This window comes from Eptatretus burgeri, chromosome 4, assembly GCF_056783735.1.
Source record: "Eptatretus burgeri isolate ZD-2024b chromosome 4, Ebu_testis_v1, whole genome shotgun sequence".
Taxonomy (NCBI): Eukaryota; Metazoa; Chordata; class Myxini; order Myxiniformes; family Myxinidae; genus Eptatretus; species Eptatretus burgeri.
Genome location: NC_140964.1, coordinates 114,054,613 through 114,070,912, shown reverse-complemented (window position 1 = coordinate 114,070,912; position 16,300 = coordinate 114,054,613). Strand labels below are relative to the sequence as shown.

Sequence of the window (16,300 nt, the reverse complement as noted above, 5' to 3'; positions counted from 1 at the left end):
GTGTGTGTGTGTGTGTGTGTGTGTGTGTGTGTTCCGGTCATTAAGTATAAGTATCATTCTCTTTGCAAACCCCACCCTCCTCCCCTCACCTTTCTCTCTTCTTTCTCCCGGGCCCCCCCTCCTCACTCACTCTTTCTTGTTCTCTGTCCCCTTATTGCTCCCCCTGCCTAATGAAATGCAGCACTCTACTCCCACACCTCTGTCCCTCTCTCTCTGTGTCTCACCCATTTCCTCGCACTCATCCCTCCCACAGAGTATCGTAACATTTTGATGAGGTGTTGCTCTCACCATCTCCCCTCTTCCCCCCCCCTTCCCCACTCTTCCCTTCTTGCTGCCCCTCCTTCCCTCCCATTCTCTATGTCTGTTTCTCTCCCCCCCCCCACCTTTAATATCCCCGTCAGCGAAGCGACGGTTGTATTTGCTCGTGATGTAATAATGTGGGCGGAAGCGTATAGATCAAATTATGTCGTTTTTATGTGAAATGATTTTGTTGATGTTCGTGAAAGCAGAGGGAGTGTGGCAGTTTGGGGGTGGGGGGTGTTATGACTGCAATTTTTTTTTTTTTTTTTTCAGGCTTACACGATCCAGGGAAATTACGCCATACCAAATCCAGATGTAAGTTTGTGTTCTTGCACAAATGTAAAATTAATTCCATTTCTTGTATAGCACTTTTCCTTTGCAAAGAATGTCAATACAAGTTTGGGAGCTGAATTAAATATTTTCTGTGTGCCATTTCAGCTGACGAAACTTCACCAGCTTGCGATGCAACACACACCGTATACACCCATGAACCAGGCAGCCTCTGGCTTCAATACCGGTGAGTTATTTACGGTTTTTTTTTTGTTTTGTTTTTTCATTTGAATACTTTTAATGTGGCTCGTCCCATCTAAAACTACTGATGGGATGGAAATGTATTTGATATATTTAGGGAGGGGGGATGGGGGCAGGGGGGGAGGGAAAGAGGAGGGGGATTCTAGCAGATGTGACGTCCAGTTTAACATGCATCCGAGAGCGGCACACATTGATGAAGCACCCTGCCTGTGAAACACTGGGATTTCATTTTATAGCTTGGCCGGGTTTTGAATGCAGGCGAGACGGCTTGCAGCAAGCATGCCAATATTTCGACTATTCCAACGTGATCTTTAAATTAAAAAAAAATTGGATACATTGTCGAGGCTCATATGAGAGCTAACACACAGAACGCGCAACAAGAGGGGTGGGAGAGGGAAGGACAAAGCAGTGGGGAACAGACATTAGGAGATATAATCGATCATGCACCCAGATGGGAAAGACGGAAGGCCTCAAGGAAACCCGATATGACAAGATCGACGAAAACACAAAATAGCACAATAACTCGTGTTTTCCATAAAACTGGGCGGGGCCATTTAAAAATGCAAACATGCCATCAAACTGGCAAAAGCTCACATTCAGGCACGCACAAACCCCTCCACATCCGACCTCTGTGTGTACTGTCTCCGTACTTCTTTGTTTTCAGCCACTGTTGACTATTAATTCATTGCAGAAACTATTCGTGAATTTACATTAATGTTTTGTCAAGAAAGCAGATCACACAAAACAGGAAAAAGAATACAAAGCACAGCATTACTGGGGGAAAAAGAAATATAAAATAAAGAAAAAGACCCCTGTCGACTAACATCATGGATTGTAAAAGTCGGGTCGAATACTTGCAGAAATTTGTGGCAGAGCACAGTGTTGCGCCAAATCACGTTCCACTTTGTGCACATTCCATAATCTTTTCTTCACTAAATATAATTGTCTGAACAGTAAAAAAAAAGTTGAGTTTCATGCTTTTGCTTAAATAAATACACTTAGTTATAAAAATTGCTGATTTGTTAAAATTTTCAGGTTTAACTCCACATTTCTACACTTATTTAGTCCATCGGACCTGATTTTTCAAAGCGGTTATAATATTTTGATTATGTACTTAGTCCGTGATAGGAGATCGTGTTTCCAAAGTAAAGCATGTTTGAATCAGCTGAACAAAATCGTGATTTAAGATCCCAGCAGCCAACTGACAGAGGGCTGACCAAGAATAAGGCCTTGATGAAGGATACAGTTAAATAAAGCCTTCAATCGTCTTCAGAAGGGGTATTTTAATGAATCCAAACAACCAATTTTCATTCATGCACTTCCTTGGAGTTCCCTCAGCATGCATGCAAATTTCAAGCTGATAGGTTTCTTGGTTATGGCGTTATGGAGGACAACCACACACCACAATGATGACCACCATGATCCTGTGGCTGTTGGAATTGAAGCTTTGACTCCAATTTTGATAGTGCCGACCAGAATACAACTTGCAATTAAATGTAAATGCTGTAACACATTGATATTTATGATGACAGATTTGTCATGGAGGATCTAACAAACCAGACAGACCTGTCCTTTTTAATTATGGAAAACAAGATTTCTCCAACCCTCATCCCCAACTCTTCCCCCTCCCCCCCCACCCCCGCAACCATTACTGGAGGGAAATGAGCTTATTTTTATTTTACCGGTGGACCCGTTGGTCCAATGGACCAAATTTTCATTGGTCTTCATAGACTTATTGCATACCTGCTGCTGTACTGCTTAAGCATTAGCTTGTCTTTCACGAAGGCCAGATGTGCTTGGGGCCAGCGTGGGGATTATATTGTTGCGAATTCGCGCCCGCCGGCGTGCGATCGGCCATGTAACTCGAATCGCGGCACGTCGCCCACCGGACAGACAATTCTGTCGTGACCCTCTCGGAACTACGCCGGGAGCTAGTCACGGGTGTGCCTTTCGACCTCACCACAATCGTGCCAATCGGCCACCCACGTAGCGTTGTTCGCCAAACTCGACCTACCTAAGTACCCACGTGGATGGTTAACCGGGCGATCGTACCTCGCCGCAGGTCGACTTCGGACACGAGCCGCTTGGGCGGCCCGTTCCGTACTATCGGGATAACCGAGCGGTGTTATCGTTGACCCGGACAGTTCAGATGAATTACCGGGATGTTGAACCCACTACGAACCCCTTACGTGATGCAAGGTGGAGATTCAAATAGAGAAAAGACGAAGTGAAACGGGCACAGTTCAACAAACAAGCATTTTATGCACGCGACACACAGAAAGCACGTATATACAGCCATACAGAATACACAAAAAGCAAAGGCAAGAAGAACAGTTGACACTGACCTAACACATACACACGGCAACACTTACACAGTTTTACTTCACAGACGGTGCCAACACATATTTACACAAAAGCAAAAGAAGGAAGCCACCCTCACAGACAAGGAGGCAGACAGGCCCGTAGGCCAAATGTGCGTGGGACCGAGAGGAGCGGCCAGGTCCGCGAGACCGGGGAGGTCTTACCCACGTCCTCGTGACGCAATGGCGGGCAAGCCGCAAAATGTCCGCGCCGCTGTGCCCCGACTCAGTGCCCCTGGCGTGCTCGTTGGCACCACGTTTGGGGTGGGGGAGGAACGGGGCCCCCTTTTGCACTATCTCAGCGCGGGGGAAGGGGAAATTGTTGATGCCCTGGGGGAAGGGAGTGGCTGGCTGCCTTGGGTCCCGCAACGAGATGAGTGATCCCCCACACCGCAACCTCGTCGCTGACCGCCGTCCTCCTTGCCTCGGACCCGAGCTCCCTTGCCCCGACCCGTCGCCTGCAGCTCCACCGCGTGCACTCCACTTCTTCCAGCTCTAGGCTCCACGCTCAATGCTCCACGCTTAACTCGTGCCCGCGAGTCGCCTTGCGCTCGTACCTTTATCGCTCTCAGGAGGCGCCGATATGCAAATTCCCGGATTAGAACGCGATTGGAGGCGGGGCCATACCGCCCCCCCCTCCCCCGGTCAGCCATTGGTCGGACAAAAATGGGCGTGAACCTCCCCTGATCCTAAAATTTGCATAGACGGACAGAGACGGAATTCACCTACGCGCACCTGGAGGCGGGGCCAAGCCGCCTCTTGTTTGCCCATTGGACGGAGGAGAAGTGGGCGTGAAGCATTCCTGATCCTCGGATCGACGCGTTCGGCCTCCACTGCTGAACGGCTCCGGGAACACAACGTTCGGTGTTGACTGGTGTTTGGAATGGCCGTAGAAGCGATGATGTGGGATGAAGTTGTGAAGGTGGTGGTGTTTGCGAATGGTTGTAGAAGCGATGATGTGGTGGAGGTGGTGTCGTTGTAGTGTGGTGGGGATGGCGTAGTTGTTGAGATGCTGTTTGTTTGAAATAAAAGAGAGAACAGAAAAATGGCTCACTCAAAGCGTCGCAGCCCGGATGGATCACATAAATTCTCTCTCTACAACGGGTTTGGGCTAACTACACATGTACTTACAGAGATATCTCACCTGAGGGCCCTTTATGGTGTAATGCGAATTTCCACAACCGTAACACTACCCCCTCCCCTTTTTACAGACTCGTCCCGAGTCGTCAAATTCTCGTGTGCCATCATGTGTAGTTCTCCCCTAGTTGGTTTTACCTCGGATCCCTGAGTGCGACATTCATGGAATTCAACCAGGATTCCCGTCGCCTGTGTTGGTGTCCTTACAATTTCGGGCCTCGCCCCCCCCCAATTTTCCTTCCGTGCCCTCACACGGTCTCATGGCTGGGACGCGTGGCTCCCTTGACAGGCACTTCCCTCTGCCGATGCTCTAACGATGGCACCCCGGGCACGACACTGCCTCCGAGCCAACCAGCTCCCTAAACACCGGGGAGTGCTCTCCATGGCGACTCCCCTGAAACGCTCACGTGGCAGGGTGGCTTCCCGGGCCCTTTTCCGAGGGTCACCCGTGCCCACAACACTGCCCATGCAGCTAACAGCGCCCCGGGCCCCCGCATCATGCGGGCGCACCCGTGCCCACTACGCTATCCCGGCCCCCCATGGGCCCTTGGCCTACCGTGGCCGACTCGCCCGGTGCCTGGGGTACCCACTCAGCGATACTCACCTTTCGCAGCCACGCTCCCAGCCCGTCAACAGGGCTCCTGCACCCCTCCAAACGGGTTTCGAGCCTCCACTCCCACCAACAGCAAAACGACTTCCATTTTTGTTAATTTGACTACCCCAGCTAACTCGCTCTACACTGACCCCGGGGTCCCTTGGGCGGGAGTCACTCCTCCCCCCAATCACTCCGCACCATGCATTCCACAATCACTCCATTCACTCAGACCCGCTGGCCTCACTCACTCAACATGAACAGTTTCACTCCTTTTCTCACACATTCCATCGCTGAACTCAGCCATCCTGCTCACAACATCCCCTAACTAACTCGTGCTCCCACGTCGTCCCTTACACTACAGCACGTTCCTTTTAACACTACGTAGCTTAGCTGCGTCCCGACTACACATCCTAAATCTGACTAAAATCCCTCTACCTAATCCATTCCACGGGCCCCATGAGGACTTACCCCTGCCCCATGAAGCTGGTCGAGCTAAGCTAACCCTTCCCCCTAGCTAGTGATATCCTATGCCCGGGAATCCTGTTCACCCGAAAGCGAGGCTTGCTTTTTCTTTTTTTTTTTTATCGTGCAGCACCAGCGCGGCAACTCACAACCTGCGCGGCAATTCAGCCACGCACCTTTGGCGTGACGTCATGGCAGCTGTTCGCGTCCCTCGTCCCTCTTGGACGGTACCATCCGGCAGGGATTCACCCTCTTGCCGGATTCCAACCATACACGCAGCCATGACGTCACCCGGCGCATATAAAAAAAAAACCAAGCCTCGCGTTTCGAGGGGTTCCCCACGCGAACATGTGCTCTGCCCATTGGAGCTGAACACAAGCTCGCGTGGAGAACCCGCTCCGTTCAAAATTCGAAATCCTGCCTAAACTTTGTCCGTCCTCGGGATCGGCAACATCCACCGCTGGCGTTTCTGGACCGGGTTTCACTCCCGCAAGCGCGCACGTGGTGGCCTCGTGCGTTGCACAGCACGGACCTCGTGCTCGCTGCTGGGCAAACCCGCCGCGGTCCCCAAAACATCTACGGCCGCTACCCGGCCCCTGTCCCTCTGTCGCAGTCGTCGTCGCCATTCGACACGCGCGCTCAAACTCCCGCGTGTCACGAGACTCACACACCTCACCGTTACACTCACTCTTGGAGATGCGATTGCATGCTCACGCATGCCGACCGACATCTCCCTTGCACACAGCGACCTCACACACCGCTGTTCCTCTCCTTACACTCGGCCGCTCACTCACTTGTGCCGTTTCCCTCACACAAACCATAGCACTCGCCCGCGGTGTTTCACTTGCACACCGTGCCTCACTCTCACATGGCTGTTCACACACGCGTGCCATTTCCTGCACACACGCGGCTCCATTCATACTGGCAGTTTCACTCGCACACACGGCCTCTTCCACTTGCGGTGCCCCCTTTACACACAGCGTGCTGGGAAGCACGCACTCCGGCACACTCGCAAACACACCACTCACACACGGGGGTTTTGGCACACGCGGGGCTTCACCCATACATGCGGTCGCACTCGCACCTCTCACCACACGCACCGGGGACTCGCGCTACCACAAGGGGTTCCGGGGTCTCTATACCCCCCCCCCAAGCTTCGTGTGCACCCGTTCACATCACTCGCCCCCTCAACTCCGCGAAGCTCGACCGGACCCACCTGGTGGTAATCAGCTTCAAGGGAGAATAGTGTCTCCCTCTGTTCCCGAAGGAGGCCATCCAGCTGCTCGCACCGGGTCCCTAAACAGTCCGCCAGCTCCCCCTCATGGTCCTCCACTCCCTCAATGTGTGTGTTTGTCACTAACCCCGTCCAATTCACTCTCTATCTCCCGTGTGTCTGCACATTTATTAGTTTCTGTTTCTTTCTGGAGTTTTTCCATCTCTCTGGACTTCAATTTTACTCTCTCCTTGAGTTCATTAATTTCAACCTCATTTTGTTTTTGTTTCCTATCCCACAGTCTCTCCTGCTCTTCATTTTCCAGTCTCATCGTTTCAATTGGCTCATTTCCTTCCTGTGTTTCATTTGCTGTTCTCTCACTACTCTTCCTTGTTTCCTCTCCTGTCTTTCCTTCTCCAGTTTCGTGGTTTTCTTCATTTGGTTCATCTCCATTTTGTGTTTCATTCACTGTTCTTCCATTATCTCTTCGTACTTCCCCCTTGCTTTCTTTTTTCATTGTTCTTGTCTTTCTTTTTTTAATCTCTTTCACCCCGTCCCTCATTCTCCAACCTCATAGTTTCCTTCAATTGGTTCCTTTATTTTTCCTGTTTCAGTCGTTGCTGTTCCATTATCTCTGCATTCCTCAACCTTGCTTTCTTTTTTAATTGTCCTTGTCTTTCTTTTTTAATTTCTTTCACCCCCTGTCTCTCATTCTCCAACCTCATAGTTTCCTTCAATTGGTTAACCTCAAATTCATGTTCCTTTTGTTTTCTATCCGATTGTTCCTCTTGTTCTTCCCTCTCCAATCTCGTTGTCCTTCAATCTCCTGGTTTCTCCTTCCTGCTTCATTCGTTCTTCCTTCATTACTCTTTCTTGCATCTCATTCTGCAATCTCGTTATTTCCTTCAGTTGGCTGACTTCCTTCTGTCTCAATCTTTGTTCTTTCAGTACTCTTTCTTGTTCCTCATTCTGCAATCTCGTGGTTTCCTTCCATTGGTCGATTTCCTTCTTCTGTCTCATTCGTTCTTCCATCATTACTCTTTCTTGCATCTCATTCTTTAATCTGGCCTTCGCTTCCAGCTGTTCGATCTGTACAGTGTGGTTCCTTACCGTTTCATTCTCCATTCTCGTTCTTTCCTCTTTCAACATCCTCAGCTCGTTTTGTAACTCAGAAGCTTTCTTGTCCAATTCCTTTCTCATCTCCGCACACTCCGACTTTGCTTTGGCTTCTAATTGTTCAATCTGCTCAGTGTGGTTCCTTAACGTTTCATTTTCTGCTGTCGTTCTTTCTTCTCCCAACGTCTCCAGCTCGTCTTGTCATTCCCTCTCTTTGGCTTTGTGCTCCAGTATCTCATCAACTTTTTTTCCATTCTTCCTCTCTCTGTTCATCCCTTTCCTTGCACATCTCATCCCTTGCCCTGCTCACCCTCTCATACACCAACCATGCTTTTCTCCTCATTTCGTCCATTTCATCACATTTCTCTCTCATCTCATCATACTCCAAGTGTTCTGTTTTTACCTTCTCCTCCAGTTGCTTTACTTCCAAATTGTGTTTCCGTTTTTGCTCCTCCAGCTTTGTTTCCCACTTATGGATACTCAATTCTATTTTCCCCATTTTTCCTTCGAGTTACTTGCCATTTCTTGACTTCTCCAATAGTTCTTTCTTTAATTGTTTTACTTTCAGCTCGTGTTCCTGTTTTTCCATTTCGAGCTCGGTCCTGTAATGCGAATTTCCACAACCGTAACACTATGTTTGTTGTTGTTGCCATACGATACGACTATTCTTATTAGGGGACCTAGCCTACAAGGCTGGGTAACCTTTTGTTTTTCTTCTGTTTATTCTTTATTGTTATTATCTTGCCAAAACGAAGTTTTTGCAAGATATGTTAGTCAGCTTGTATGTTTTTTTTTTTTTGTTTGTTTGTTTGTCTGTAATCACATATAAAAAATTCTGCAGAGCACAGTTATCATCGGAAATTTTTGTAACTTCGCATATCAGAGGCCTATAGAGGTCCCTTTCAGTGCACAAAATTTTGAAGGTCAAAGGTCAAGGTCACTTTGGCGCAAATCAGGGGAGTCGACGAAACCCTTATTTTTTGAGTAATTTTGATCGGATCGTCTTCAATCTTCATGGGAATATAGTCCATGGTCTGGCGCTCAGCCGATTAATTTTTGGTGGCGATTGGCCGAGACCTTCATATGTTTTTTTTTTTTATTTTTATTTTTGGTCTGTAATCACGTATAAATCACTCTGCAGAGCACAGTTATCATTGGAAGTTTTTGTAACTTCGCATATCAGAGGCCTATAGAGGTCCCTTTCAGCGCATAAAATTTTGAAGGTCAAAGGTCAAGGTCACTTTGTCGCAAATCAGGGGAGTCGACGAAACCCTTATTTTTTGAGTAATTTTGATCGGATCGTCTTCAAACTTAATGGGAATATAGTTCATGGTCTGGCGCTCAGCTGATTATTTTTTGGTGGCGATTGGCCTTGACCTTCATGGTTAGTGCCTCAGGTCAAACATATTTGACCCCAAGGTCAAATTTTCAAGTTTTAGGAACCATATCGTGTAGTACCTCAAATTGAACACCTCGATGAGTGCTTTCTAGATATGTCAAGCTTGAGACATTATGACATCATTTGGTGACTCTATGAGGCAAATGCATATTTTTCATGGTTACTCTGTAGAACGTTTCTCATCGGAATCTCTCGTAGGCAGATATTCCTCAAGGAGTCGCTCCTGGTGGATAGCAGCTCTGTTCACCTCAGTGTGACCTTCAAGAAGTCACACGTGGTCACCTTTTGGCAAGATACAGGTCACCCTGGGGGTGACATTGGTTTTTATTTTTTTTATGTGTTATTCCGCCGGCGATTATTCGCTTTAAGATTCTAGTCTGGATGCAGAACTGGAATTTTAACCTCGGTGTGTGTTGGAGTACATACACAATTTTATTGCAGATTCTAGTAACATAGACGATACTAAACTCAAATCCGAGTGATGCCACTTTGTCACGCTTGAGCAATTTTTTTTTAGGAGCAAAATTCAAAATGGCCACCATCGAAACCGTTTTTTGGCCGTAACTCAGCCGAAAATCGAGATATGAACCCGATTACAGTGGCAAACCCTATGTTTTGGGGGTCAAGGAATACACTGATATGTTTAAATAAACCATACAACTCATAATAGTCTATATTGCAATTTTTCTATTTCGATATAATATTTTGACAAAAAATATCGACCGAACTATTTTCAGCCGTAACTATGCCCAAAATCTATATGAACCTGATTTAAGTGGTAAACAGTATATTGTATTGTAACAGTATATTGTATTGTATATCTTTATTTCCAACAGTACAGTTGAGTAATACAATGATGAGGTAACTACAAACTATAATTAATTATATTGACACATAACCAAATAAACATAATAAGAAAAGTTTACACAAATTCAAATCCAAAAAGGGGTCTGGACATGCTATCAACTATGAATACACTGATTGGTTGCTGATGAACTTCTTTCATTCTGCTTTCACTCAATCTTTCTTTCACTCAATCTCACATACAAGACAGCTGCATAAATCAAATAACTTGTGTTCACTCAAGTTCCACAGCTTCGCTTGCTGATACAGACTTTGTTTGGTCGTTCTGACATTCCTCCATACCATGGCAGCCACAGAACAATTAACAGGAGAGCCTGGCGGCAGAGAAACTACATCTATTCGTTGCACAGGGTCGCACTGAGCTGCACCCATACCTGATCATCTTGAGAACATTATCAGGAGCTCTGACATTCGGAGGCAGAGACACAGGGAGCAACATGCTCGACACTTCTTTATGTGACCATCCATGACTCGTTGGATCGATCGATGGTGGGTCTGGATCTAATGCAGCCCACTGTATTGCTGCCTGCAAGTGCGCCCTGAGAACGTGTTGGATGAAAGCCACAGTGGTTGGTGGTAGAGTTTTTAACTCTGGTGCTGATGTCAGCTTCTTGTTCGCCATATTTGAAGACCAGACATCAAATCGAATAGCTGACATGTCTTCTGTTTCCTGGGATCCATAGCAAGCAGCCTAGAAGGCAGTTGCTTCAGATATGACATCTGGTAATTCTGCATCAAGATCACCAAGATAATTTAATTGACGACCATCTTTGAGGTGTTTCACAATTGTGCCTTTTCCGATACCCCACAGGTAGGCAACTGTGTCACATCCAGACACCACATGTGCTGCCAGAACTTGGGTGACAATATGTGCATGCTTCTGCACTGTCGCCTTGATGTCAACAGACGATCTGTCACGACTTGTACCAGCCATCACAAGGTTGCATGCCAGTTCCTTCAGTTGGTAAAAATACAACAGCAATATGAATACATCTGTGTCGTCTGAAATTACCCGGATACTCAGAACTCCTGATGAGGCGAGATGGACCATTTGTTGTACCATAACATCGGCTTCTTCGTGAGTGGTTCTTGGGTCAGGCCTCTCTACTACTTGGTATTCTGCAATTTCCATCGGTATTGGGTTAGGTCCAGTTAATATGAGCTTTGCGTTGGTTGAAAATGCTTCAGGATGGTCTTTGATGTAGCTGCAAATGATATTTATTAACTGGACTTTGTTCTCTGTCACTGTCAAAACGATCTTTTGTGCAGGGAGTGGCGTCGTCAGATTCAGCTGGTGTCGTCGACTGGCATCTTTGCCTGCACGAGCGGTTCGCGTGACTTTCTTGATGATGTTGTCATAATACCGGTCAAAGACCAAATACGTATCACATATCTTCAGCTTGTCTCTCAAATAAGGAAGAAGATTCTGCACATAGTCCTCTACTGTTCCTTTCGATGGCCATTGAATCACCCACAGCATAGCACAGCCATCTACAATGATTGCTCCATCAGCTGGAAACATTCTGTCAGACACCTCTACCTGCAATTTCTGCTTCAAGACTGCTTTCAATTTTGTGATTCGCATGTCACCGTTATCTTCAAACATAGAAGGCGGTACTGGGGCGAGCTCAAACTTCAGGATATCTTTCAGGTTGATTTCCCTCACTGCCTGAAGGCCCAACACTCTTGAATATATGAGCCCCGTGTCAGATACAGGCGTTTGTTCGACCTTTATTTGCTTTCGGGACACTGCCATCGTGACTACTTGTTTGCTGAGCGGCTTGTTGAAGCTGTCTGGCCATTGCTCCTCATACTCCTTCATCGGCTTGACTCCTATGCCAACAGAAATGTCAGCATTGACAATGTTTGGACTCATTCTTCCAGTTACAATGTTCACAAGCCCATCCGGGTAATTCTCTCCACCCTGTGTACTTTAAACATCATCAACACAAACGGTTGCTATGGTATCAAAATAATCATGATATGAAGATACAAAAACGTCTTGCTTTCAAAAGAAAATTGATTAGTCTACTTATAACAATACTTTACTGTTAATTGACACACAGTTTTGCATGCTTCTTTAAAATATCCAAGCATATATAACTTACTTGATCTGTTGACACAGTTCATTGATCTTCATGGCAGCCATTTTTTGTCACAACTGTACTGGGGAAAAACTGCTCTGTGAAAAATTATTTTTTAACACTTTTCTCGCTATACCATGAAACTGAATTGGACCGTGCTTCAGCTATATAAAAGCGCAATAAAAGCACATCAGCAACCTTTCAGTGTGTTCATCGTATGTACCCTTGATATTATTTGGCTCAAGCTTTATAGGTCTAAGCTTCAATAATTGGTCAATAATTTATTACAATTTTAGTCAAAATATGGTATCTGATATACCAATATTGCAATATGGACTATTTATATGGATGATATGGTTTATTTAAACATATCGGTGTATTTCTTGACCCCCAAAACATAGGATTTGCCACTGAAATCGGGTTCAGATCTCGATTTTTGGCCGAGTTACGGCCAAAAAACGGTTTTGATGGCCACTTTGAATTTTGCTCCTAAAAAAAATTGCTCAAGCGTGACAGTGGCATCACTCGGATTTGAGTTTAGTGTAGTCTATGTTACCAGAATCTGCAATAAAATTGTGTATGTACTCCAAAACACACTCTAGCCAATGGCTGCCAGACTATTAATTTTCTTGAAAACCATAAAGTTCGATCAACACAATTTTCACCGTGGCATGTATCTTTTTTGATAGCATACTTCATTGATAATTATGATGTTATATGCCATGAGGTACGGGTGCCATCTTTGAAAAAGCGAAAAAAAATTGGACCTCTATCTCAAACTGTGCAATGGAAAAATTTGAAACTTGGCACTTGTTAAGAACTCTCCATGGGGAACGTGTGTATATGTGTGTGTGTGTGCGTGTGTGTGCGTGTGTGTGTGTGTGTGTGCGTGTGCGTGTGCGTGTGCGTGTGCGTGTGCGTGTGCGTGCGTGCGCGTATTTTTCCATACTTCATCGGTGAAGTTCGATGGGGAACGGTGCATTGGAAAAAATTTTCCTCGACCCTCGTCCCCAAGTTTCTTGAACGTCATCTCTACATCAATTCACCCAAAAAAATTATTATGATGTCATTGGTCACTTTGTTCGGCAGCCATATTGTTTTGAAAAATATTTTTCATTAAAAAAAAATCTTCTCCAGAATTGCTGGACAGATTGAGGCAACTTTACACACACATTCCCCATGTCATCCTTTTACAAGTTTGTTAATTTCTAATTGCTAGGTCACATGGTTTGGTGGCCATATTTAATTTACCCTAAACCCTTCAAACATCTTCTCCAGAACAGCTGGTCAGATCAAGGGGAAACTTCGCAAGCTTATTCTCCTTGGGTAGGGGTATAAGTTTGTTCATGAATAATTGATGTCACATGGTTTGGCAGCCATATTGGATTTAAGAAAAATATTAAATAATGTTTTCTCTAGAACCACTTAACCTATCAAAGCGAAACTTTGCACTATCATCAAACCCCATGGCTGTGTGTATGGTAAAAATTGTCAGAAGTCGCTTGGCTTGGCGGCCATCTTGGATAGAAAAAACGCACCTTGTCCAATCAACACGAAACTTAACAAACATGATCCACTACCCCATTAGAGGGAGAATATAAATTTATGATGCAATCAGTCACGTGGTACAGCAGCCATATTGGATTGAAAATTTAAAAAGTCGTCTTCTCTGAAACGGCTGAACAGATTGAGGCGAAACTTTACAGGTATGACCGCCTATCCATGACGAACAAAACGTTCCCTCCCTCCTTTTGATGTCGGCCACATGGTTTGGCAGCCATTTTGGATTGAAGGAAAAATATGAAATAATATTTACTCTGGAACTGCTGCATCAATAAGCCTGGTGTGTTGGCGCAGTGGTTAGGGCAGCGGCTTGGGATCCAAGAGGTCCTGAGTTCAAGCCCCGTTGGGCCACTGAATTAATTCACCAGGGGGTGACTCAGCCTGTCATCCTTCCGAGGTCGGCGAAATGAGTACCAGTGTACTGGGCCGGTGTATACCCCGGTTAAAATAGGTGTACCATATCCCTGTGTCGTAAGAGGCGACCAGGGTTGCGTCAGGAAGGGCATCCGGCGTAAAACATGTGCCAAATCACAATGCGGATCAGATGATCCGCTGTGGCGACCCCTAACGGGAGCAGCCGAAAGGAGAAGAAGAAGAAGAAGAAGAAGAAGAAGAACTGCTGCATCAATAAATGTGAAACTTCACAATTATAATCTCGCCAACATGGGGAACATACATTTTAAATTTCAACCCAATCGGCCACAAGGTCTGGCAGCCATAATTATTTGAATCTGAGAACGTTTAGAATATGTATTTTTTTTTGCATCAGGCTCACGAGGCTGCACCTGCATGTTTGAGGGTACAGGAGTAGCAATTAAATTGATACCGATGATGGCCGCAGGAAAAATGGCCAACTGTGTACATCATAAATGGATGGAACATGGCCTGTTATCAGTGCATAACTTGTGAATCCCGTGTCGTAGAGAAACGTGTGGGGCCTCATTAGACTCATGGGAATCCCGCTGATGGTGTCCACATTATTACTTTGTGTTCAACTTATTTAAACACCAATTCAATTGCTTCCGACTAGGTATTCAGGAAAAAAAGGGCTAACTGCTTTCGTAATAAATAGATTGAATGTGGCGTGTTACTGGGTCCATAACTCATCAATCCCGCATCGTAGAGTGACGTATTGGGGGGGGGGGCTTTGTATTACTCGGGGGAGTTCCAGTTTACCCTGTGGACTCGCGGTGACATTTCTTGCTTTGTGTTCAGGTAATTTAAACGCCAATTCAATTGATTCCAACAATGTCCCCAGGAAAAAGGGCGAACTGCATCTGCCAACAATATATCGAACACTTCGTGTTACTGGGTCCGAAACTCGTCAGTCCCGCGTTCTCGAAGCAGGGCGGTATTTGTATCAAAGCCGGACGTCTTGGTGCCTGTTCATCACTGCCAGCAGTTATAAAGTGGCAGTCCTAGTTATTGTAAATATTATGAGTGTTAATATATGCTTTGTTGCAATGTTATCATTACCTCTGCCACCGAAGGTGAAGGAGGTTGTTTTCACCCCTTTCTGTCTGTCTTTCTGTGCAGGATATCTCAAAAAGTTGTGGACAGGTTCGGTGTGTGACAAGGACGAACTGATTAGATTTTGGTGAAGATCTGGATCTGGCGACTTCAATTTTTATAAGTGATTCTTCACCAATGAGAGATCGGGCCGAAAACGATATACAGCATGACATCTCAAAAAGTTGCCCACAGATTCGGATGAAACTTGGTGGACATGTTGGTTGTGTGACAAGGAAGAATTGGCTAAATTTTGGTAAAGATCCAAATCCGGAAAGGGATCTGATAATTTTTTAAGTAGTTCTTCACCATTGAAAAATGGGGCTAAACCGGTGTGTGTGTGTGTGTGTGTGTGTGTGTGTGTGTGTGTGTGTGTGTGTGTGTGTGTGTGTGTGTGTGTGTGTGTGTGTGTGTGTGTGTGTGTGTGTGTGTGTGTGTGTGTATATATACACACCACAAGGGGAAAACCAGAGATGTCACTTTTTATAAATGTCAGGGTTATTGCACTTGCCAATAGTTGGCAACATAAGGTTTCCTCTCCCAATATTACTTTAACAAATAACCAGGGGTGTCACATAATTTAAATGGCATAAAGTTTAGCCGTGCAATGAAAAAACAAGTGTTGTCAAGGCTTTACAAGTAGAAACCCAGAGTTGTCAGTATTTTACTCCTGGTTATCTCCCTTTCATTCATGTTAACTGTTCCACTATAATATTCAGAGTTGAGAAACTAAAAAATGAAAGGTTGTAAAACTTTCACAGCATAAACTGAGCACTACAATAGCCTATTTGGTTATATCATGGGCTCCGTAGTTGGTGTATATCGTGGTTCAAGCCTGGTCAAACCTTTATTGTGACTTTTATGGGACCCACACCGTGGCTTAATGGTTAGCGCGTCTGAGTACCCATCCTCATTCAATGTACCCACCGCTCAATCAACCTGCTTAGGTATATGAGGGAGTCACATGAGGTGACCGGCATTCGCGGGGGTGGTTTATCCTTGGTTTCCTCCCGGTTTTCCATCATATTAAGTAGTACGGAGTAAGAAATGGAGAATCCGTCGTCATATAAGGGAAATACCCTTGAGTATGGCGTTGAACACCAATCAAACAAAAAACAATGACCGTTTAATGTTGAAAAAAATAATCTGTGATCACCAAAGTCATGT

At 45.6% G+C, this 16,300-nt stretch overlaps 1 protein-coding gene across 3 annotated transcripts in view; it reads left to right on the top strand.

Annotated features, from left to right (window-relative positions):
- The window catches only part of LOC147028922 (poly(rC)-binding protein 3-like), a 63,878-nt gene that overhangs the window by 40,366 nt on the left and 7,212 nt on the right, over nt 1–16,300 (top strand). For all 3 annotated transcript variants that reach the window (XM_085879801.1, XM_085879803.1, XM_085879802.1), the window contains exons 9-10: nt 574–615; nt 739–817. In XM_085879801.1, the coding sequence (XP_085735927.1) occupies nt 574–615; nt 739–817 (121 nt within the window). The remainder of the gene's footprint in view (nt 1–573; nt 616–738; nt 818–16,300) is intronic.